This window comes from Puma concolor, chromosome C1, assembly GCF_028749965.1.
Source record: "Puma concolor isolate L17-30 chromosome C1, mPumCon1.1.hap2, whole genome shotgun sequence".
Taxonomy (NCBI): domain Eukaryota; kingdom Metazoa; phylum Chordata; class Mammalia; order Carnivora; family Felidae; genus Puma; species Puma concolor.
Window position 1 is genome coordinate 102,902,191 of NC_141674.1, and position 23,338 is coordinate 102,925,528.

Consider the following 23,338-nt stretch of genomic DNA (forward strand, 5'->3'; position numbering starts at 1 on the left):
TCGCCAATGCGCTGCTGTTATTACCCTGAAGAGCCACCAGAGGGCACCCGCAGGCAGCCGTGGGCAAGGTTCGGCTGCAGGAGGGTAGTGGGTGTGGCGGGAGATTGGGGTAAGCAAAGTGCATGCCTGGGTGTGTGCTCAGAAGAGGGATCCCTCTCTTGTCTGTCTCTCAGGTTATTCAAGCGCATTTTTTGCAGGTAGAAAACTCGGTATTTCAGAATCCTGTGGTATTTCAGATCCCTTCCATCTGGGAGTATACGTGCACGTGAAAAAACAGAATTCCTCAAACGGGCACGTTACGCACGCAGGCTAGGTGATTTGCCTAGGAGAAAGCTTAAAACCCAGACCGTTCCCAAAGAAGTCACCGTTCAGTGGGAGGGACAGCACACAGAGGCCACTGGGTGTGCTGAGGTGTGTATGAATTCATGTTGAGTCCAGAAGAGGCATGATTTGAGCTGAGGGTGATATCCCTGAGGTGTTCGGAAGGTTTCATAAGGGGAAGAAAGTAAGTTAAGGTATGAGGCATGAGAATACTTGCGATTTCACAAAGCCAGCTCAGAACGGGTTGGACAGTGTATTACTTGACTTTAAAAAAGAAAAAAAAAAAAAAGATGGTTTTCACGAAACATGACAGAATGGCACTCTCTGACCCTAAAGGCTTTACCTTTTGATGGTTCCTCCCCTTTAGGAGGAGATGACCTATACCTACCTTGGGCCCAATAGCATCTGTTTTTGAGGCTCCCATCTGGACTGAGAAGGCCTGGCCCAGGGCTGCTGGTGGGCATTCGCGGGAGCGACCCCCCACTATGGCCTCTTGAGTGCTGTGATTGAGTGAAAGGCCCAGGGGAACCACCGGGGATGGTGGCTGTGCTGTGTCTGCAGTGCTCCGAGAAAAGGGTGGGCCTTCAAGGAATGTCTAATTCTCCTAAACCTTTGTTTTCTCATCAGGAGGAGGGATGGGTGCCTCAGAACCCCAGTGAGGATTAAAGCAATTAACATGGGGTTTCTGGGAAGTACACTTGGTAAATATGAGTTTCTTCATCCCTTTCTTTGAGAGTAGACGGCAGGTCTCCCTCAGTCTCTTTCACGGAATCCCATGCATCAACAAGGCCTTCCCTTGAGGCCACCGATCCTAGAAAAACAGGCTGAAACTGATCAAGTTCCAAAGTGCGTTGAAATTCGAACTCAACATTCAGTCTCGGTGTTTTTCTTCGAAACTCTCTGGACACACCGTACTTGGTGCTCAAAGGTGGTCAGAACAACTTCTGGGAACTCTAACTACTGGAGCATCTCTAAGTGGCTTTCTAGCCTTGGTGGCATGAAAAGGCATGGGACAATTTCCTTGCATCGTCTTGTCCCACGACCATCCACATAACTTCCAGATCCATAAAAGCAAGACTTGCAAACCCAGCTGGCGCCACACAGAGGATGCTGTTTATTCCTCGGTGTCCCTCTGTGGTTTGTGGCATCTCTGTACACCTCACTTTGGAGAGCAATGGCATTCTTGTGTATCTTGCCCTGGAAGGAGAGGCGTGCCTTCAGCTCTCTCATGGAAGCAGTGGGCCGGCCAGTCTTCACGTCTGTGTTGATGCGTCATGTGATGCATTCCTGCTCGAGGCACCTGTAATGTGGCTTGGTGCCCTTACCTAGTGATCCTTTCATCCTCTTTCCTGCTCCAGGTCACCCAGGGCAATTTGTTTTTTTTTCCTACACAGGGAAATTCTTTACCCGCCAGCCCTCTGTGGACAAATAAACCAATGATAGTAGCAGACTTTAGGGTGAATGTGGGACAGGGCAACTGAAAATCCTTCCCTCCTGTGCTGACCTTCCATTGGTGGGGAGGGCTCTTTTCACAGCCAGCAGGTGTCAGTTTCAAGGAAGTGCTCCCAGAGCCATGAGAGGAAGGCCCAGTGCTCTCAGTGAAGGAGGGGACTTGCATGGGGCCAGGAACCTCTGTGCAGTAGATGCAATGACCAATGACACCCTGGGTGCCCTGGGTTGAACCAGGGCTGATAACCGGCTGGTGTGCCAAGGGCACAGGCAGCATCTATTCAACGGGTCGGCATCCTGATATCCTCATTGTTAAATCTTTTTATGATCACGCCCACATTGTGTTCACATGACTCCTGAGTGGAGGCAGGCACCAGCATCAGGTGATATGGAAGGTTCTGGTTGCTCAGGCCAGCAGAGGCAGTTTCAGCACCAAGACCCCACAGTGAGCTCCGTTTGGATAGAAGGCAAGGAAGGCCCAGAAACTCTGATCTCAAGAACTCCGGTGAGTAGGGTTTTTTCCCCACGCCTACAGACGCCACTCCAGAGACCTTAGGAAAGGCTTATGTTGTCCTGCCAGGATTGCCAACTAGACTAAGGGCCCCCAAACAGCTTGCCGAGGGGGAGCAGGCAGCAGGGTTCAGCAAAGAGGGGCTGCTGAGCCATAGCCCCAGCTGGTGTAACCGGTGGAGTTCAGCACGCGCCCGGAGAGGGCTGGGAAGTCAGCTGATGCTGTGTTAGCTGCTCAAATCGGGGTTTATCTCAGATTTTCTGGTGCCTCTTGTGACACGAACGGCCTTGGGCACACAGTGAAGTGGGCTGGCTCAGCATCTCATTCCCACAGGCCCCATGCCCTGCTATCCTTAGCGCCTCCCCTGCCAGCCGGGCCCCGCTCCCCAACAACGGAAACCATCTTTTCTGCCTCATAGCACCCCTTTCTCACTGGAACAGCTGAGGAAGCTTTCTAAAAGGCCCCTTGTCCTCCGTCCCCCTCTCGCACCTCTCCTAGCTCAGTCCCACCTCCCTGAACCACTTCTATCTTATGAGGACCCTAGAAAAAGCAGTGCCCTAACCCAAGGGGGTACAAACCATCTTGTGGTGGAAAAATTCCCTGGTAGCTACCAAAATTCTTTTTTTTTTTTTTTTTGGCTGGAGGAGTAAAAAGCATGCTGTATTAACCTCTGCCCTGTGTTTATTGCCCCAGATAACACTGGCAAGGCCTGAACAAGGAGCTTTGGTTGCCCTTGAAGTCATTTCTAGCCTGTTCTGCGTGGTGGCATCATTCGATCAGGGAAGGAAGCTGGGCGCAGAAGCTATTTCCCCTAAGCCTCTCAGAGAGTGGAACTGGACGGAGAGAGGGAGGGTGTGAGGTGTGTGCTTAGCGGTTTTACAGCTGGAGGGGGGAGCGGTGTGGTGAGGAGACTGGGGGCCGCGGAGCCCAAAGGTCCAGCAGGCTTCTGTGCATGTTGGCTGGTGCGGGTTTTGTGCTGGTTTCCGAGAACTATAAGCGAGTCCCTCCCTCTAACTTTTTCATTGTGTTATATGGGCTTATATAGGGGCACCTGGGGGGCTCAGTCGGTTGAGCATCCAGCTTAAGCTCCGGTCATGATCTTGCGGTTCATGGGTTTGCGCCCCACGTCAGGCTCTGTGCTGACAGCTCAGGGCCTGGAGTCTGCTTCGAATTCTGTGTCTCCTTCTCTCTCTGCCCCTCTCCTACTCACACTCTGTCTCTCAAAGATAAATAAATGTAAAAAAATAGAATAAAAAAGTTCCCGGTATAAAATTTAGAAATTGACAGAAAAACTTAAGAAAGGAGTGAAGCTATAACAGCACAGAAATTTAATAATGATACAAACAGCCACAAAGCTGTGATGAGCAAAGTTATCTGGATGTTTTCACAGTTCTGGAGGGCAGCGATTGTGAGCTAGGCCTTCTTTCCAACCCCTCCTCCCCAGAAGACCGCTGCAGTACCATAAGCCCTTGACAGTGATTGTGGCAGAGAAAGGCATAAAGAGCGCTAAGGATGGCCCCTCACCCTCCGGGGGCAGTGCTTCTGGGGGCTACTGTGTCCGATCCAATCCATTTCCATCTAAGAGTGGGCTTTTAAAAATATGATCCATGGGCAGAAATTCTGCTGGTGTCGATTTCTCAGGAACCACTCCATGGATCTGTAGAATTTAAAGAAAGAAAAGAACCACATCAATGAGACTCTCATCCTGGGCATCCCCCCCTTGCTCCTGGTACCTGTTTCTTGTCTGAGGTGAGGCTATGCAGAGGGGCTCTCCTACCTGGTCCTGAGGTCTGGGGAGCTCCGCTGCCCACCCAGACCCAAGCCTAGGTGCCTGAGCTTCCCCTGTGCCCCGTGCCACGGGAGCCAAGGGACACATTCTGCCTGATGCAAGAGCGGGCTGGTTGGGGTGCCTGGGTGGTTCAGCTGTGCTGACAGCTCAGAGCCTGGACCCTGCTTCGGATTCTGGGTCTCCCTCTCTTTCTGCCCCTCTCCCACTTGCACTCTGTCTCTGTCTCTCTCTCAAAAATAAATAAACGTTAAAAAAAATAATAATAAAAAAAGAGCAGGCTGGCAAGGCTGGATGGTGACGAGACGGAGCTCCCCAGAGCACCACACGGACATAAAATCTAACTCAGCTAAGATTTCATTGTGGTAGGTTCCTCGCTTGTACGAGTTATCAGCATGAGAGAGACGATGACAGGAGCCCCAGCTTTCCTCTTCAGAGGCATCATGTTTATGGATTGTGATGGGAAGGGAGCCTAATTCAGAAACTCTGCTTTGAAAGTCCCAAATTTTTCTGTCTCTCTCTTTTTTTTTTTTTAATTAATTAATTTATTTTTTTGAGAGAGAACAAGAGTGAGTGGGGGAGAGGCAGAGAGAGAGGGAGATAGAGAGAATCCCAAGCGGGCTCCACACCATCAATGCAGAGCCTGATGCGGGGCTCGAACTCATGAACCGTGAGATTGTGACCCGAGCCGAGGTCACACGCTTAGCCGACTGGGCCCCCCAGGCGCCCCCCTCTCTCTCCTTCTGATGCCTGAACTAGCTTGACACATGCAGCTGTCTCCTCTTTGCCATTGACTAGCCCGTAAGAATCAGACTGCAAACAAGCAAGCCAGCAACCAGTGACCCCAAGGCAGTGCCAAAGTCTGTGACCCTGCTCGCTGAGCTCGTGGGTCCACCACACCCTGCTGGCCTGGCCTGGCAGGCCCCTTGTCCACCTCGCCTGGCACTTCACATCCCCACAGGGGAGGCCAGGCTGTGTGAACCGAGGACATCTGCATCCTGTGGTTTTGCTGCTTTATCCGCATATCTCCTTTCCCCGCGGGCTTCCTCTTCTTCCCTTGCTCCACACCTTGTCCTTCGCAAACATTTTTACCCTTCTTCCTTCATCTACCAAAGGAGGGAAACTATACACGTGCACACACAGGAAGTGTTTGGGGATTGCATTTATTGAGATTTATGGGTCGTTGCAGAAATTGCTTCTCTCTCTTCCATTCTCCATTTTACCAACTTGCAAGATAAACTGAAGGCAGATGTCTGAGTCCATGAACTACAAGATTCTAAATCGGAATTCTTGATTTTCCTTTTAAAAACACCCAAAGAAGTCTCCCATGCCCCCTTCTCAGGCAGTCCTCTGGCAGGAACCCTTCTGTCCTCCCCACCCCCATCCCCTGCTGAGTTTCCACACCTCACCCCTTCCTCCCCAGGAAGGACTACATGGTGAGGCTCCCGTCCACCCAAGCTTCTGGCTCCAGCAGAATCCCCAGCACCCTGTTTCTTCACACACCAGTGAGTACCTTTCCTGAAGCCACTCATCTTTGTTACTGGTCTGTCCCCGCTGGAAGAACAAGTCCCACAGGCTCAGGCTCACAGCCTGCTTCCCCTCATAGATGCTAACTTGGTTTCTGCCAAGCTTCTAGGAGACCTTCCCCTGGTGAGCAGATTGGGTAAATCAGTTGCCCCCCCCCTCTTTTTTTTTTTTGACATTCCCAAGTTTCAAGCACGGCCCTTCCCCAGCTCTAGTCTTTCCAAGGCAAAGAGCCCCAACAGTTTGATGTGGTCCTCGTGGTACAAACTCCCCACCTCTGATCACCTTGGAGCTATGGATCCAGTCTGGCCTGGTGACACTATCGGAACTGCATCTGAAGAGGAAAAGCTCTGTGCCACCAGCCCTGCAGAATCACTCACCACCTTTAGACCGGTCGCCGGGCGTACTTGCGACGATGTAGCTCATCCACTTGCTCCAGGTACCAGGTGCCTGGGAACAGACTGCTTATGTCACCAGGTGGTGAGAAATTCACTGTGGAGGGAGCAGAAGCAATGCTTAGGGAAGGCTGCATGGGGGTGGGGAAGAGACAATAGTCTGGGGATGCCTTCACGGTGAAGCTGTCCTGGCTGTGCTGCAAGGGGCTGTGAGGCCACCTCTTACCTCCCCACCAACAGAGCCCCGGACCAGCCCAAGAACCAGAAGCAGCCATCTTGAATCTAGTATTTGGCTTGCCTATTAGAACTTTTCCTCAAGGAGTATGACCTTTCCCTACAGTAAGCTCACCCTTCCTCTATTGAAGTCCTCATCATGTCCTTTTTTTTTTTTTTTTTTTAATTTTTTTTTTTTCAACATTTATTTATTTTTGGGACAGAGAGAGACAGAGCATGAACGGGGGAGGGGCAGAGAGAGGGAGACACAGAATTGGAAACAGCCTCCAGGCTCTGAGCCATCAGCCCAGAGCCCGACGCGGGGCTCGAACTCACGGAGCACGAGATCGTGACCTGGCTGAAGTCGGACGCTTAACCGACTGCGCCACCCAGGCGCCCCCTCATCATGTCCTTTTGTCAATGCTATCTGGCTTGAGGTATGTGTGCCTTTGAGCTTCCTGGCTTCTAACAGACACTTCCTTCCTAGCCCTAAATTCTCTGGATCTGATGCATTGTAGTATTTCTGTTCTTTGTCCGTCAGCATTCATCTTGGGTCCTGTTTTTATTTTGTTTTTATTCTTTATTCTAACATGTCCCCTGTTGCAGACACACAGACTACTAGGTCTAAAGTTTTCCAGAACGTTCCCATTTCTGTGAATTCTGTGTCCTTTTCATATCACACTGCAAGCCATGTGTCCCAAGTCTCTGAGAAAATATGTTTCGTTCTGGTACTGTTTTTAAAACCACCGCCTGAGTGGCTAGTCGGTTAAGCATCTGACTTCGGCTCAGGTCATGATCTCATGGCTCATGAGTTCAAGCCCATATTGGGCTCTGGGCTGACAGCTCAGAGCCTGGAGCCTGCCTGGGTCTCCCTCACTCGCTGCCCCTCCCCTGTTCGTGCTCTGACTCTCTCTCTCTCAAAAATAAATAAACATTAAAAAAATTTTTTTTAAACCACCATCTGGTCTTTCCAGTTGTAACCTTAGCTTTTGTCTTTTTTTCCTTTGTTGCTTTTTTTTGGGGGGGGCAATACTTTTTTTTAATGTTTCTTAGGGAAAGGGGGCAGGTAGGCAGAGATAGTAATATCTGTTGATAGCTTATTTATATACATTAATTCATTTAATCAATTGGCAATCTTGCAAAGCTGGTAATGACTTTAGAATGAGACAACTGAGTAAGATTTCAATAGTTTCCCCAAAGATAAAGAGCTGATGTTTGTCACAGGTCAGTTTAGATTGGAATATCCAGCTCCAAAGTCTGGGTTCTTCCACCTGTTACACAGATAGCAGTTTTCAAGACCATGCATCTAGTATCCTTGGGACTACACTGTCCCGTATCCTGTTTTGAGTGGGTAGCTACAGTCTATCCTGGGAAGTTACATGCTGCCTCCCCCCTCTTCTCTACTCTGCCAAATGCTTCCCCACTCAATTCTTGCACCCTTAGACATAACAGATTTTCTCCCCATCATATCATAGGCATATTTGCGCTGGCCCGCTGTAGTCCAGACTTCCGATGAATCCCCAGCTCTCTGCCCCTGGCATGGAATCTGAGAACAAAAATCTGTCTCTTTCTCTTCCTGCCCTTTTTCTTACCCTTATGGTAGAATTGTTCTCTTTGGTCCATTATTTCTGTGAACTCCTCGGGAGACATACGCTTCCGGGAGGCGAGGCGTTTTGGCAGGTCTGAGACACTGGACACCAGCTTCTCCAGGGGGGATCCTGGGAGACAACGGCCAGACTGTTAAATCTACTTCACGGTCATTATCACTGCTGCTGACCATGAGTCCGATAGACAGCGAGGTTCTGTGAAAGTTCAGACCCTGAAGGAAAGTGCTGTGTGTGGCTTAGCATGTCAAGAAATGATAAAGGTCAGCAAACATAATGTTAGCAAAACATACAAGCAAACACACTCATCCAGTCAAGGCATGTCCCACATAGTGCTTACGTGTGCACCCCTGATCACATCTGACGTAAAATAATCAGCAAATATTTATTGGATATCTCAAACCCACCAACTTCCCTTTAACCGGTTGTGACAAATGACCATTGATTACTTCTTGCCTCGTCCATTTGCTGGAACGACCTGACTTGTTCCCCCGTTTTCGCCTTTGTTTCTCTTCAGTCTAGTCCAAGTAGGAGCCAGGCAAATGCTTCAACTACATTAGTTAGACAAACTTACTCCATTGCTTAAATCCCTTCAGGGAGTTCCTTGGCTTTTAATCACAACATCGTTCTCTCAAGACAGGAGCCTCAGTAGTGATGAGGCAGAGCGTGGTTTCTTTTACCAGATGAATCTTACCAGAAGTGCCTGATAGAACTCACCTGGAGAAGCATCCTGGGACACTCGAAATGAAAAAAAACTCGCTGCCAAGCCAGAGCCGTAAGAGAAGGCCCCAATCCTGGAGCCAGCCAAGTCTTGGGCAGAGTGCCTGCAGGGAAAGAAAACCCCAGAAATGTATTGGCATTATACTGTGCACTTCAAACAAGCCACCAACCTATCAGCCCAATCTAGTCAACCTCTTGCAAGTAGAAATGGGCTCCAGGCTCTCTACGCAAATAGGGACCTTTGGAAGACCCTGGGGATAGGCCCAGAGAGAAGAAAATCTGCCGGGAGGAGAGCAACTAAAATCCAAGCTACCGAAGGCACAATAAGCATAACGGAATTTGGGGGTATGAAAGGGGCTCCTTCTCACCTATGAGGACAAGATGAATTCAGTGAACTCGGAAGTTTGGAGGTCAGACCAATTCAAGGCTTCCATGTTTGCTGGTAATGTTTCACCACGTGTAACTTTTTTATCATCCCCTCATCAGTAATAATTTGATCGAGTTCATATATATATACACACATTTATATATATCCTATGTTATATGCAGGTACTATAGTACAGGTATCACCTTATAAAACCCACAAAATAGAATATCAACAGAAATACCAAATAACATCTGAGCACTTGCTGAACACTACTGTTTCAATTCTTAAAAAAAAATTTTTTTTAATGTTTATTTATTTTTGAGAGAGAGAGTACAAGCGGGGGAGGGGCAGAGAGAGAGGGAGACACAAAATCCGAAGCTGGCTCCAGGCTCTGAGCTGTCAGCACAGAGCCTGACATGGGGCTCGAACTCATGGACCGTGAGATCATGACCTGAGCCAAAGTCAGAAGCTTAACCGACTAAGCCACCGAGGTGCCCTTAATTCTTTTAGACATTTAACACTCATCAAAACCCAAAAAGGTAGGTATTATTAGTGTACACATTTTATAGATGGGGAAAGTGAGGCACACAGAGGTTAAGTATTTTTCCAAGGTCAAAGCTGATAAGTGGTATTTGAACCTAGGTTGCAGGTTCTACAGCTTGACTCTTAACCACCAGTTAAGTGCTCTGTAACTCAGTGGAGTGCTGTGTACTCTCTTCCTAAGTACAGAGATTTCAAATGGATGGGATAAAAACATGCACAAAAGTTCTCCTGTATACTTGCTGCATCCGGGCAGGCCTTGCACATCCCTTGACATCATACAACATCACGTTGGAGACCATTGTTTAATACCGATAGTAAAGCTGCCTATACATATATTTTTGAAACAAGTTTCTTTCATTCTCTCTCCTTCTTTCTTTCCTTCCTTACAAATTTCTGAACTAGAAGAGGAACCAAACTTGGTTGACCCCTCTGACCGTGGGTTGGGAGGGAGATGGTGGGACCAGACACAGTACTCACTGGGACAGAAGGGAGGCCAAACATCCATACAGCGATGAGGTGTATGTATTCCCGTTGTGCGTGGAGAGGTAAAGGGAGGCCTTGGTTTTCTTGTTGAACATGTCCAGAGAGGCCTTTTGAAGTGCCTTATCCAGGTCCTTGTTGGTGTAGGTGTCTTCCAGCTTTAGCCCCCTGGGAGGCGGCCAGAAAAACAGGCCAGGTGAGACAGCATAAGAGGGGAGGGAAGTAACAGCTTCTGGAAAGAAGACTTTGGGGCACGTGTTTTTATTATAAAACTCTAGGAAATACAGACAAGCACAAAGAAAAACGATGTCACTAAGAGTCCTACCATTCAGAGAGAGCACTTAGGTCATACTGTTCTTGCGGAATACATCCTGCTTTCATATAGTTAAATGCAAAATAAAATCATGCTATGCATTCCCTGGCTAATTTTCCCTATGACATTAAATCATCTTCCATAACATTATTTTTAAAGGCTGCAGAACAAGTCATGGTACAACATGCCCTACCTTAACTACTCTCCCCACGCCTGTCCCCCAGTGAAAACACTACAGCAAAGAGCTACCTGTTCCCTTAAACATGTGGATTTACTGAACCAAAACGTGTGCACCTCTTGAAGGCCTTTGCTTCGTGTTTTCCTATTTCTCCCCAATGTCCTTGTGTCAGTTGACACGTCCATGGTTGCCTGTCTTCCCAGAGCCTTGTCACTTCTGGGTGTTCAAATTTTAAAACAGCTATGTAAGGAAAATGGTAACTCACTTAGATTTGTTGCCACTGAGTGCACACGGTGAAAAATAGGATTATGTGCATTTCTTCTTTGAGAAAATTTCTGGTCCATATCTTTTTCTCCATTTTCTATCAGGGTGTTTATCTTATTGTTGATGAGGCTTTCATATATTAAAGACAGTAATCTATTACCTTTGGTGTATATTAGAATTTTGTTTTTCATGGGACAGAAACACTACTTCTAAGACATGGATCTAAGACATGGGTCTTAGAAGCAGTGTTTGTGCTAATTTTGATATTTTAGTTAGTGGTGAGGTTAGTAGGGGCAGTAGGTTAGCAGTAGGGGCAAGTGTTGGTAGAATACACCAAAACCTGAAAAAAAACAGCTACCAAGAATAAAAGGGAATATTTTCTTCCCAGTGGGAACTGTATATTGAAGAGTCTTCTTTTCTAAATGTCTTGGAGTGATGCCTCAATAAATAGTACTCTTCTAAGGGGGTGAACTAGACTATCTCCATTTCATAGGTGGAGGATATTGAGGCAACAAGTGAGACATTAAACCAAAGGCAAGTGAGAATGAGGCCTGACGCTCCTGAAGTTGCCATTCCATACTGTGATTATCTGCTTCTAGGTGTTTCTGTAAGATCCTCAAGGCAGGGACCAGGGAGTCACATTCATTCTGGTGTCCTTAGAGTTTAGTAATGATGCCTGACGCATAGCTGATGTTCATAAAATGTTTTCTTGACTTGGGACACCTGGGTGGCTCCGTCGGTTAAGTTTTGGACTTCGGGTAGGGTCATGATCTCACGGTTTGTGGGTTCGAGCCCCGAGTCAGGCTCCGTGCTGACAGCTCAGAGCCTGGAACTGCTTCAGATTCTGTGTCTCCCTCTCTCTCTGCCCCTCGCCTGCTCATGCTCTGTCTCCCTTTCTCTCAAAAATAAATAAACATTAGAAATTTTTTTAAAAAATGTTTCTTGACTGAATGATTTAGCCACACTCCCTTTCCCCTTTTTTTCTTATTCTCTGAAGCTTCTTATAGCCACTTGATCTCGAGGTGCTGGCAAACGCCCTGTGCTCCCTGAGATAAAAGGAGGAGGGCGCTATGCAGACCATTACCCAATAACTCGTGGACTCCGTGTCATTTGTATTGTGTTGGAGGATTGCCCCTTCTCCCCCCATGGCTGCCTAGACGTGCAGAAACCTCCTCTTTCCTCAGCCCTCACGAACCTCTAGGTTCCCCCAAAGAGGACTCACCTGAAGTCCTCCAGCCCCTTATACAGGCTGGTCTTCGTGTTGCTGCTGGCTGACAGGAAGTCATTGAACATCAGGCGAGCCAGAGATTTCTGGACCATCTTGCAGAAGGGCGTGTGAAAGATCATAAACTGTAAGTCATCGAGAGTGAAAGGCCGATCGATGCCAGCTGGAAGAGGAAATGTGAAAGCAAGGATGTGCTATGGCAGATGAGCCATTTAGACCTGTGTCCCGCGACCTAAGTGTGCTGAGGGACTCACAGCCTCCAGCAACCCACATGGGTTTGTTCATTCACTTAATGAGCATTCTGCTAAGCACTTACTTATAAAGAAAGAAGTGAGAGAAACAAATATTTTCTTCCTCTCTACTGTTGCCAACCTTTCTGACAGATAATTCCTCCAAATCAAACTACTGTTGCATTACTTTCTCTATTTTTCAGAGGAGGAAACAGAGTCTCTAAAATATGAAGCTAGGGCATGTGTCCAAGATTACCCATCTTGAAAATGGCTGACTTTGGATTTAGGTTCTGATGTCTCTGACTCTACACCCCAGACTGTCTCTCTCACTCCAAGGAGGAGGGCAATGTGCCCTCTGCCCTTAGGAGTGTTTATAATTTAGTGCTGAGAGTCAAAGCAGCATCAGTCAAATTTCGTAGGAGGTTAAGGAGCAAAATTAGAATGCCAAAAGGATTCCGAGCTGGTGAGAGTAATTAGCCAAGAGCGATTTTATAGTGGATGGGAGGTAGAGAGGTCCAGGTGGACTGCTTAACCCGTGGGGTCGGTGGCAGCTGGCATTCCTCTCAGCATGGTGGAAAGGGTCAAGAAGTGGCTCCTTAGGCCACCCCTAGAGCATCCGTGCTCTGGCACTTCTGTACATGCCTTTTCCTACACTGATGCTTATCTGGGCAGGAGTATGCAGTTAAGAACCCTTGTATTTTCTTTAAAGTAGATTGCTCTGTATTTTTAAGCTGAAGTTTGTTTCTTTTCTGATTACGAAAGCGGTACATGTTTTCTTAGCAGGAAAACTCAGAAACTAAAGGTGAAAATAAAATTAACTTGTAACATTACCATCCAAAGACAAATCACTAATACGTTAGTGTACCAAACATAGAGGTCAGATTTTTCAACACTAATATGTTAGTGTACCAAAAATAGAGGTCAGATTTTTCAACATCAACCAGACTTTAAGAGGTAGCAAACTACAAATCATGAGTCAAATCACTCCTGGCTTCAACAGAAACAAATCCTAGCCCCAGTAGGAGGTGGTTATTCTGACTCACCACAGTACCTCCCCAGGTGGCTGACACCCACTGGTTTCCTACTGGTGGCTTTGGTTCTGAATTGCTTCCTTTCTTTCATTTAACTTCATGCTTGAATTTGGATGGCTTCCAGACGGACTTAAGCATAGACCCATGGAAGGGTGTCAAAGGAAGGGTACTTTCACTCTCGATGACTTACAGGGTGTCAAAGGGTGTCAAAGGAATTACATGAAACAATTCTGAGATCATTTTTGGAGGAGAGAAGAAACCTTGTCTTAAGCTTTTAGGACAAACCCTTGGCCCCATGGAAATAGAGTCCCCATTTTCTACCCTCTGAGCCCCATACCTTGCTTCCACTGGTTCTGGATTTTTTGACGGTATAATGTGTAACATCTGTCCAAGGCCCGTAGGTAGCACTGGATGGAGAGCTTCCCATCCACCATTGGGTACTCTGTAGCCCCATCTGGTTTGTAGAAGTCGTATACGTTCTCCATGTGGGTTCCCCTAAGCCCTGGCAAGGCACACAGAGGGATTCAGGACTGTACAATGCAGTCCCCACAGAGCAGAGAGGATAGGGGAACCATGTGCCAATAATTTCTTGGTCTTCCTCTGTCTCATGCTCAAGCCTGAACCCACTCAGCCTCCCTCACACATTCAAAGGAAGTTGAACAGATTGTTGCTCTTATGGCATGAGATGTATATTTCCCTTTCCATACCTATACAGGCTTAAAATCTGGAATAGATGCCAAAAGTCTCAAGGGAGAACCTTTCTCCTCATCCCCAATTACCTTCTTTCATATTCAGTTGCCAGTCTAGCTCCTTAAGGGTCCTCATCTACAGCATCAATGCCACTCGTCCCATGCATCATTATCCCCATGTGTGACTGTGCAGAAGAGGAAAGCTCACGATCCCTCTCTTCCTTTCCTCCCTGCCCTTTGCTCCCCAGTACATACAGCCTTTTGAAGGCAAGCAATGTCATCCTCAAATCCATACTTTAGCTCTGCATAGTGAGTATGCCAGTTTGGGATTGGGAGCTATGTATTTGACTATGCCATGCACAGTCTCTTTGTACCGCATATCCACAGTTTATCACAGACCTCTCTCGAGGGCCAGAGGGGCCTTGGGTCCAACCAGCATGGCCATGGCTCCAGCCCCACCTGTGGGACGAGCGTTACCACTGGGATAGACTGCAATGTCTCCACAGACCACCATTGCATAGCGACCTGTAATGAGAGACAAGACGTAATTATCATCACTACCAAGTCTTGAGTAGATGGGGTGCTTTCTATGACCCAGGCACAATTTTAGGTAATGAAGATAGACCAGTGAACAAAAACAAATATCCCTGCTCTCACAATGAGCCTATATATCAGGTACAGTTATTCCCTCTTTATAGACAAAGAAATTGAGGCCCAAGGAACTTAAGTCACTTGGCCAAGGCACACAGCTAATAGATAGTATGATAAGGATTTAGAGTCAGGATTCCAACACAAATTCATTGAAACCCAAGAACCTTCTTTTAAGAATTCGAACAACTCCCAACTCCATCCCCAACAACAAAAATATTGTTTTATATATAGTTTATATATAGTTTGGAAACTATAAAAAAAAGTATTTAGAAGCTGTTAAAGAAAAGATTAATAAATTAGGCTATCTAAAAATTCAAACTTTTTATCAGAAACAAGCTCAGACAGGGGTGCTTGGGTGGCTTAGTCGGTTGGGTGTCCGACTTCGGCTTAGGTCATGATCTCATGGTCCGTGAGTTTGAGCCCTGCGTCAGGCTCTGTGCTGACAGCTGAGCCTGGAGACTGTTTCAGATTCTGTGTCTCTGTCTCTGCCCCCCGCCCCACGCTCTGTCTCTGTCTCTCTCAAAAATAAATAAACATTAAAAAAATTTAAAAAAAGAAACAAGCTCAAACTGGGGACATATTTACAATATTTAAAATCAACAAAAAGCTATTTTCTTTCATTTATAAAAGTCTCATTAAAAAAAACAAGGTATGTAATAGGAGACTGGCCAATGAACATCCCCAAAAATATTGAAGTTCTCTTATAATGAAAAAAAAAAAGACAAATTCTTATTTTTCCCTATTAAGTTGACAAAGATTAAGTTTGATAATATGTATTGTAAGAATGTACTTTTTTTTTTTTTCAACGTTTTTTATTTATTTTTGGGACAGAGAGAGACAGAGCATGAACGGGGGAGGGGCAGAGAGAGAGGGAGACACAGAATCGGAAACAGGCTCCAGGCTCCGAGCCATCAGCCCAGAGCCCGACGCGGGGCTCGAACTCACGGACCGCGAGATCGTGACCTGGCTGAAGTCGGACGCTTAACCGACTGCGCCACCCAGGCGCCCCAGAATGTACTTTTTAGTACATCTTGAAGAACAATTTGGCACATTCTATCAAACTTTTATTTATTTATTTTAGAAGTTTATTTATTTATTCTGAGATAGTGTGTATGTGTGCGGGAGAGGGACAGAGAGGGAGAGAGAGAATCCCAAGCAGCCTCTGCTCTGTCAGCGCAGAGCCTGATACAGGGTTCAGTCTCACTAACCGTGAGATCATGACCTGAGCTGAAATCAAGAGTCAGAGGTTCAACCGACTGAGCCACCCAGGTGCCCCTCTATTAAACTTTCAAATCAACATATGAAGCAACTCCATTTCTAAGAACTTATTCTTACCACATTATCACAAGCTATTATACAATGTTCATTAAAACATTTTTTTAGGGGGGGCGCCTGGGTGGCGCAGTCGGTTAAGCGTCTGACTTCAGCCAGGTCACGATCTCGAGGTCCGTGAGTTCAAGCCCCGCGTCAGGCTCTGGGCTGATGGCTCGGAGCCTGGAGCCTGTTTCCGATTCTGTGTCTCCCTCTCTCTCTGCCCCTCCCCCATTCATGCTCTGTCTCTCTCTGTCCCAAAAATAAATAAAAAAAAAAAACATTTTTTTAGGGGCACCTGGGTGGCTCAATCAATTGGTTAAGCAGCTGACTTTGATTTCAGCTCAGGTCATGATCCCAGGGTTGTGGGATTGAGCCCTCCATTGGGTTACACACTGAGCATAGAGCCTGCTTAAGATTCTCTCTCTCTCCCTCTGCCCCTCTCTCCCACTTGCAGGTGCTCTCTCTCTCTCTCTCTAATTAAAAAATAAAACATTTTTGTATAATTGTAAAAAATACACCGTCTAAAGATCTATCAATATGGGACCAATTAAATAAAGTTTGGCATATTCATCAATAGAATATTGTAAGGCTTTTCAAAGATGAAGTAGACCTTATATATAGTGATATAAAATGACCTCTAAGACATCATGGAGTTGAGGAATAATATGTACAATGTTAAAAACTAAAACTGAATACTTATATGTATGCTTGGAAGTACACAGAAAAATTCTGGAAGAATATATAGAAACCGTTAGCGTGAAATTCTGGAAAGTGATAATGGGGTGTCGAAAGGGAACTTTTTCTTCACTGTCCACTCTTTTGTGTATGTGTATATTTTTTAATTATAAATTTCAATTACTTTCACTAAAGAAAAAAAAAAAGAGCAAAAATTGAAGTCTGCTGGACAATCTGAGGCTATATGACTTTTTCCTTCCCTCGTACCCTACTGTCTCTCTGGAGTGATTCTGAAATTCCTGGTAAGTCCCAGAACCATCTTTGTCCATCTGAGGGACCCCAGGTGGAATGTTGGCCAGGTCAAAGCAGAAATCCCACCTACACTGATTTTGTCTAGTCTTGGTGGTTGCCATTAGGCTAAAGTTTAAATACGCTTTTGTTTTGATACAAAATGATTCACATCTCAAGTTTTTTTTCCTCCCTCTGACCAAGACATCATGTTAAAGGATACCCTCCTGTGGAGTATGCTGCCACTCAGCAGAATCTACTCATTTGAAATGACATGCTTGAAGCTTATGATATTCCCGAACAAGGTTCTGAGTTTTGGTTAAAGGTTGGTGAGTGTCCCTTGCCCTTCATTTCTATTTTCCAACTAAATGCTTGACTGGACATATTGGTGATGACAGGAGTAGGGGTTGCTGGACAGGCAATAATATAGTGCCAAGTAGGAGAAGCATTGTAAGAACAGATTTGATGATGTAGGAGCTGGGACATCCCAAGTCAATGGAACCTTTGATGGTGAATAAGAACTCTGAGGCTCAAAGTGGTTAAGGGACTTGTCAACAATGATCAACAGAGCTGGGTTTCAAACTCTCAACTTGTTCTGTTTCTCTTGGACATTTTCTTGTTATCACAACAGGTGTTCATCCTCTAATATATCATTGAGGGAAAATATAAGTAAGAGACAGGATAATGTTCGTATGTTAAGCAAAAAACAATTTCCTAGTAACCAGGAAAAGGAGAAAGAGAAGAAATACTCTGTGTACTAGTGTATCCTGTGATTCTCTGGGTCTATTTCTACCAGGGTGTCTTCCCCTTAACATCTAAACTTGTACAAATTTCTGTCTCTCAGAGGCTAAAGAGAAGCTTACAAGAAAGAGGAATATATTGGGTTTGGTTTGGCATCTCACCCCTGCCACACACTATGTGTAAGATATTGGACCCTCCATTTTTTCACCGATAAACTAGGCATCAAAATCACTTCCTAGGCTGTTGGAAGTGAATGGCTATGTGAACATGCTGCCTAATTAACAGTATAAAGCTATACAAGTCTAAACAGTTATCATCATTGTAGTTGTTGATGACAGCAGCAGCTGTATAAATGAGTTGTCCTTCATTCCCTGATGAAACCACTGGGGAAATGGAGAAACAAAACTGAGGATCCAGCCTTGAACCCATCTCCTGTCTTACACGAGGTTTCAGGCAGCACCTACCATCCCAGGAGCTGGACTCTACCCAGTTGGCAGCATTGAAGAGGGAGGCAGTGCCACCGTAGCAGGCATTGGTGGTATCTATGCCCTCAATGTCAGTGTTGCCCGAATCCTGGAAGAGCTCCATGAGCACTGTTTTGACAGCCTTGGACTTGTCGATGATGGTCTCAGTGCCCACTTCCAGCCTGCCCACAGAGTCCCACGGGAGCTGCGTGCGTTCCATCAGCTGCTGTACCACCGTCAGGCACAGGGAGTTGATGTCCTCCTGGACTGAGCAGAAGCCCATATGGGTTTGGCCCAAGCCCACTGTGTACCTCCCTGCTTCCACATTGTTATATTTCTCCAGGTCTGTTTGGTCCACATATTGGGCTGGGAAATAGACCTCCAAGGCAAGGATCCCCACATTCTCTGGCCAAGTATCTGTTTTGGCCAAGGGGACAGCAGGAACTGTAGAAAACCTGTAGTGGAGATAACAATCAAAATCTTACAAGTGGTCTCCAGCCAGTCTTCTCAAAATATAACACAGCAATTATTTCATCCATTTTTCCTGCATTTTGAAGCTATGTTGTCAAATGAATGCAAATTTGAGATGGTTATCTTTCTGTAACCATTTGACTCTCTTATCCTTATTAGACGTCCCTCTTTATCTTTGTGATATTTCTTCCATAAGGTCTACTTTTCCTGATGTTAAGAAAGCTGCCTTCTTTTTTTTTTTTTTTTTAATTACTGTTTGCATGGTATATCTTTTGCTGTCCTTTTATACTTTCAACTTCTTAGGGTCTTTGTATTCAAAACATATCTCTTCTAAACAGCACATAGTTAGGTCTTTTTTGTTTGTTTTTTAACAAGTCTTACAATATTGATGCTTTAGTTGGAGTAACTAGTCCAATTATATTTATTGTGATGACTAATATAGATGGGATTAAATTTATTATCTCACTATTTATTTCCATTTCTCTCATATGGACTTTGTTTCTTTATTTCTTCTTTCCTGTATTCTTTTGGATTAAGCAAGTATTTATTATTATTCCATTTTATCCCCTCTTTTCCGTTTAGCAATGACCTCAGAGAGATTACAATATACATGCTTGGTTTATTGTACTCTAACTTAAATTAATACTTCTACTTTCTGAACAGTGAAAAACCATACTTTAGTTTAACTTCATTTATCCTCTCCCTCCCTTTGAGCTATTATTGTGATATGGTTTACTTCTACACATGTTATAAACCCCATAGGATATAATTTTAAAAATCTCATTCATTTTTAAGGTGCCCCTCTCATTAACCTCCTTCCTCCTTCTTCTTTCTTTTTACTTCACAAGAACACACTTATTGTTTTTCTACTTTTTAAGGCACTTTGATGCTTGATTCCATCCTCTCTGCTTTTCCTGATTGGGCCTCCCAGTATTTACTGAGCACATCCCACACAATGTTCTTGATGCCCGGTAGTGAAGACGACATCCTTTGTGCCCACCAAGAGAGCACAGTCTAATGGAAGAGGCAGGCATTTTACAGCTAAATACATAGTGTAAGAAGCAAATGCTGTGAGAATATGGAAGACAGAGAGAATAATTCTAAATGGAACAGAGAGGAAATGGGGAAGGAGACAGTGGAAGAGGGAAGAGATAATCTGTTTCTTTCCTGGACCTACCCACCTTGCTTTAATCCTGACTGCTAATATCCTTGGTGAAATTCTGGAGTTTCTCCTTCCAGCTACAAGTACAGAGCTCACCAGGTCCACCTCCATCTGTTCACACACGAAAGTACCTGAAATCTGGTAAATTTAGTGATATTCTTCCTTTTACAGATGGTCAAATCATGGCATACATTGGTGAAGTGATGTGCTCAGAGTACCTTCATAGTTACTCATGTGTTAGAAATACCCTGTCTTTTCACCACCTTGGGTGTCACCAAGGCACTCACGAGGGCCACTAGGGTCCTTTGACTCATCTGGCTACAGAATTCCTGACCATGGTGAGGGGCAGAATGGCTCCACAGGCTTATACATTTAGCTGTATGCCGCCAGAACTGTAGCTCAGGTTGAGTGCATTTGTCAATCATCTTGAGGATTCTGGGCTTCTGGTAAACCCCAGTTCTCCCATCAGAAAGGTCACTTTGAAGTGCTGTGAGGCAAAGTGGGTCACAGGATCACAAAACAGTGAGGCAAAGTATAAATGTTCATCCATTTCTGACAAGAGAGGTTTGGAATTTAGTTATCTACCCTATTTATTTGGTGTTCCTCCCAAATAATTGGAGTTTGTACTATCAAATATTTGTGGAGTATCTTCCCTAGAATGTTGGAGCTAATGGTTAGCCAGCACTGGTCTTGTGCTTGGCTAGCTTTCCCCTCAGACTTGTTTTCATTCTACCTTCTCTAAGCTCCCTTCCTCCCTCTCTTTCCAATTAGAAATCTCAGCTTTCAAGGAAAGGTTCCAAGAATCAGCCACTTGGTAGCTTTTGTAATGATCTTAGTAGGGAGCTATTTCTGGAAATGGATTCCAGAGCCTTGAAGAAAAATTAACATGTAGAGGTTTCCAGAAACATCAGACCACTGGAGTTAAGAGGGCCCTTTTAATCTTGCATTTTCTCCAGAGAGTAATCACTTTATTTCATTTAAAACTGGTTTTGTTCTGAGGAGGTTGCTTGGTTCAAGAATATGCATTAAGCTTTTATTTCTTTATTCCATCTCTCCTCCTTCTCTTGTGTTTCAAAATTCACTATTATATGTCAGGCACTGTGCTAGGGAGAGGCTGTAGAGGTAGAAAGGAAAGGCAAAAAACAAGAGGAGGTCAAGATTCTTTTTTTTAAATTTTTTTTAAATGCTTTTATTTATCTTTGAGACAGAGAGAGACAGAGCATGAACAGGGGAGGGGCAGAGAGAGAGGGAGACACAGAATCCGAAGCAGGCTCCAGGCTCTGAGCTGTCAGCACAGAGCCCAACGCAGGGCTCGAACTCACAGACCGTGAGATCATGACCCGAGCTGAAGTCGGACAATTAACCGACTGAGCCACCCAGGCGCCCCATGGAGGAGGTCAAGATTCTTGAGGACTTCCTTGACCAGTGGGAGGAATAGACAAAAACATACATATATACATGTACACCCCGACGGAGAGTTAGAATGTGATAAGGGCCTCAAAAGAGATATAGGCAGAATCCCACAGGAGTTTGGAGGAAGCAGAGATTTCTTATGGGTAGAAGGCTCAGGAAACATTTTGTGGAAGAGGCTACACTGGAGATAAACCTTGATGGATGAGTGGAGCTTCTGCTGATGAAGAACTGGAGGTGGGGGGCGGTGGGACGGCAGTCACAGTGGAAGGTGACTGAACACAGTCCCCTCCTGTGGAGTGGAGAGTGGAGGGGATTAGGAACACAGCACAGGAGAAAAGCAGGTGGGGACCATCAAGTGGAAGGCACGATTCTTCCTTAACAGGCAGTGAAGCATAAGCTAAGATGGGAGCAGTTCTTGGGTTAGATTTTGAGCTGGTGTTGTGGAAGGGACAGAAATACAGAGAGACCCATAAAGAAGATTGGGTTTTTTTGTTTGGTTGGTTGCTTTTTTTAAAGTAGGCTTCATGCCCAGTGCAGAGCCCAATGCAGGGCTTGAAGTCAAGACTCTGAGACCCAGACCTGGGCTGACTGGGATCAAGAGTTGGATGCTTAATGCTCATCCAGGCCACAGAAAATGGGATGAGCTATGAGTACATCAGAAAAAGGAAATGTGAACAAAGATCCCAAGTGTGAACCAAGGATGCCAGAAAGAGAGGCAGGTTGGTTGAGCTCTGAGGTTTGTCTCTTTCTGGGAAGCCCACTGTTGCTTATTAAAACAAGCACACCCAGGTCAATCCCTTCCTCACAAATACAAAAACAGGTTAAATGCTGAGCTGGGACATTAGACTTGTCTAAAAAGGGTGGGGGAGAATGTGGACAATGGCAGAGAATCAGTAAGAGAATAAGAAGCTTAAGGAGCATCAGCCCTTCTCTACACATTCGTACAGCCAGGTTCCCTGGGTCCCAGGCAAGGGAAGACACTAGATCATAGTCATTTTTCTAAGTATTCATGGAATGCAGTGTGGGAGGAATGGGCTAGTCCCACGGCGCAGTGGGTCCCGAGGTGCTAGCTGTAGTTATCTTACTACCAACGCTGGTAGGCTCCAAGCACATGGGCCAAAGCGGAGGAGTGTTTACAAATAAAAGGTATGCGTGTGTGCTTCTGTGCGCAACCCGCTGCGCATGCGCGCACGCACACACACTTATCTTTACATCCCATTTCCCCTTCTCATGAAATCCGAGAGCAGTGAAACATGCTTCTGATCCCCAGTCCATTGGGAACCTTGCTGCAGTGATTGAGGCAGCGGGTGTGACTAACACTGCAGTTGGCACAGAATGCTGTGGGTCTTGGCAGGAGCTCAGGGTAACGGTGGAAACAGCGGTGGAGAAGAGAATGATGGGGGGTCCCTGGTACTGATATTTCCACTGCTTTGTGCAGCTGGGGGAGTGAAAGATGTCATCATCTGTGAACAACAGGTATCAGAGGTTCGGGATCCCGGAGCTCTGCAGCTGAGGGACCACCTGTTTAGAGAGAAGGTAGCTGAGACCCTAAGGAGTTAACTTGCCTATCTAAGGCTGTGCACAAGCCTTGCCTGCTTTTCACTGGGATTCTACCGAGCTTTTCCTCAAGGCAGCCCTCTGCCCATCTTTTACTGGTACCACGACCCTTCTCAAAGAGTGGCCTGCACAGTCCCTGGGAACAATGTGACTCACCTTTGGTGGGCTCCTGGGAGAAGGCTAGCAGGTGAGAGCGAGGCTTCCTGCATTGCTTTCTTCACTTGCAAGACCCGCTTCACTGAAGTCAACAGCCGTTGCATTTCCAGAGAAATAAGCAGAAAGCCAGCAATTCACAGTCCTTGGGAGAGTTACCGAGAGGTGCCCCATTAGGCTTTATAGAACTCTGAGATTCCTGCCTCTGGAAGCCCCACCCACCCCTGCTTATCAAGGCTCATTTGGCTTCTAAAACTGGGCCAAAGTTCTCACTCAGAACATGGCAGAGTCGAAGACAAACATCATCTCTCCAACTTGTATGTAGCTGCCCTGAGCCTGGGCATGTGTGGGGGTGGATGGCTCTGATCCCTCCTTTCTCAGCCTTATTTATAGCCAACCACGTCATGGGGCTGTGATGGTCCTTGCTGCACATCCTGAGGTAACACCACCTGGCCTGTCTTGGACCCTGGCTTCTCATCTGAGCTATTCTTGCTTATTGTTCCAGAATGCTCTCTGTGGAGTTAGCAGTTATTATTTTAATATGTTATGCATAATGAGGGACATCTTTCAAAACCAAAAGGATGAATGTTCTAATAGTAGTTGGGA

General features: G+C 45.8%; 1 protein-coding gene across 2 annotated transcripts; it reads right to left on the reverse strand.

Moving 5' to 3' along the window:
- Positions 1 to 3,586: 3,586 nt before the first annotated feature.
- HMGCS2 (3-hydroxy-3-methylglutaryl-CoA synthase 2) lies at positions 3,587 to 22,931 on the reverse strand. Of its 2 annotated transcripts, XM_025935104.2 has the most exons (10): positions 22,736 to 22,930; positions 17,977 to 18,431; positions 14,243 to 14,368; positions 13,492 to 13,656; positions 11,891 to 12,056; positions 9,911 to 10,081; positions 8,521 to 8,627; positions 7,792 to 7,917; positions 5,972 to 6,083; positions 3,587 to 3,947 (listed from the first exon to the last, which is right to left on the reverse strand). In XM_025935104.2, the coding sequence occupies exons 1-9, from the start codon at positions 22,837 to 22,839 to the stop codon at positions 5,977 to 5,979; spliced, it is 1,527 nt and encodes a 508-aa protein (XP_025790889.2). In that variant the 5' UTR covers positions 22,840 to 22,930; the 3' UTR covers positions 3,587 to 3,947; positions 5,972 to 5,976. The 2 variants fall into 2 exon arrangements, with proteins under 2 accessions (XP_025790889.2, XP_086574083.1); XM_086717957.1 differs by lacking the exon at positions 13,492 to 13,656 and having other exon boundaries at positions 22,736 to 22,931.
- Positions 22,932 to 23,338: the final 407 nt, after the last annotated feature.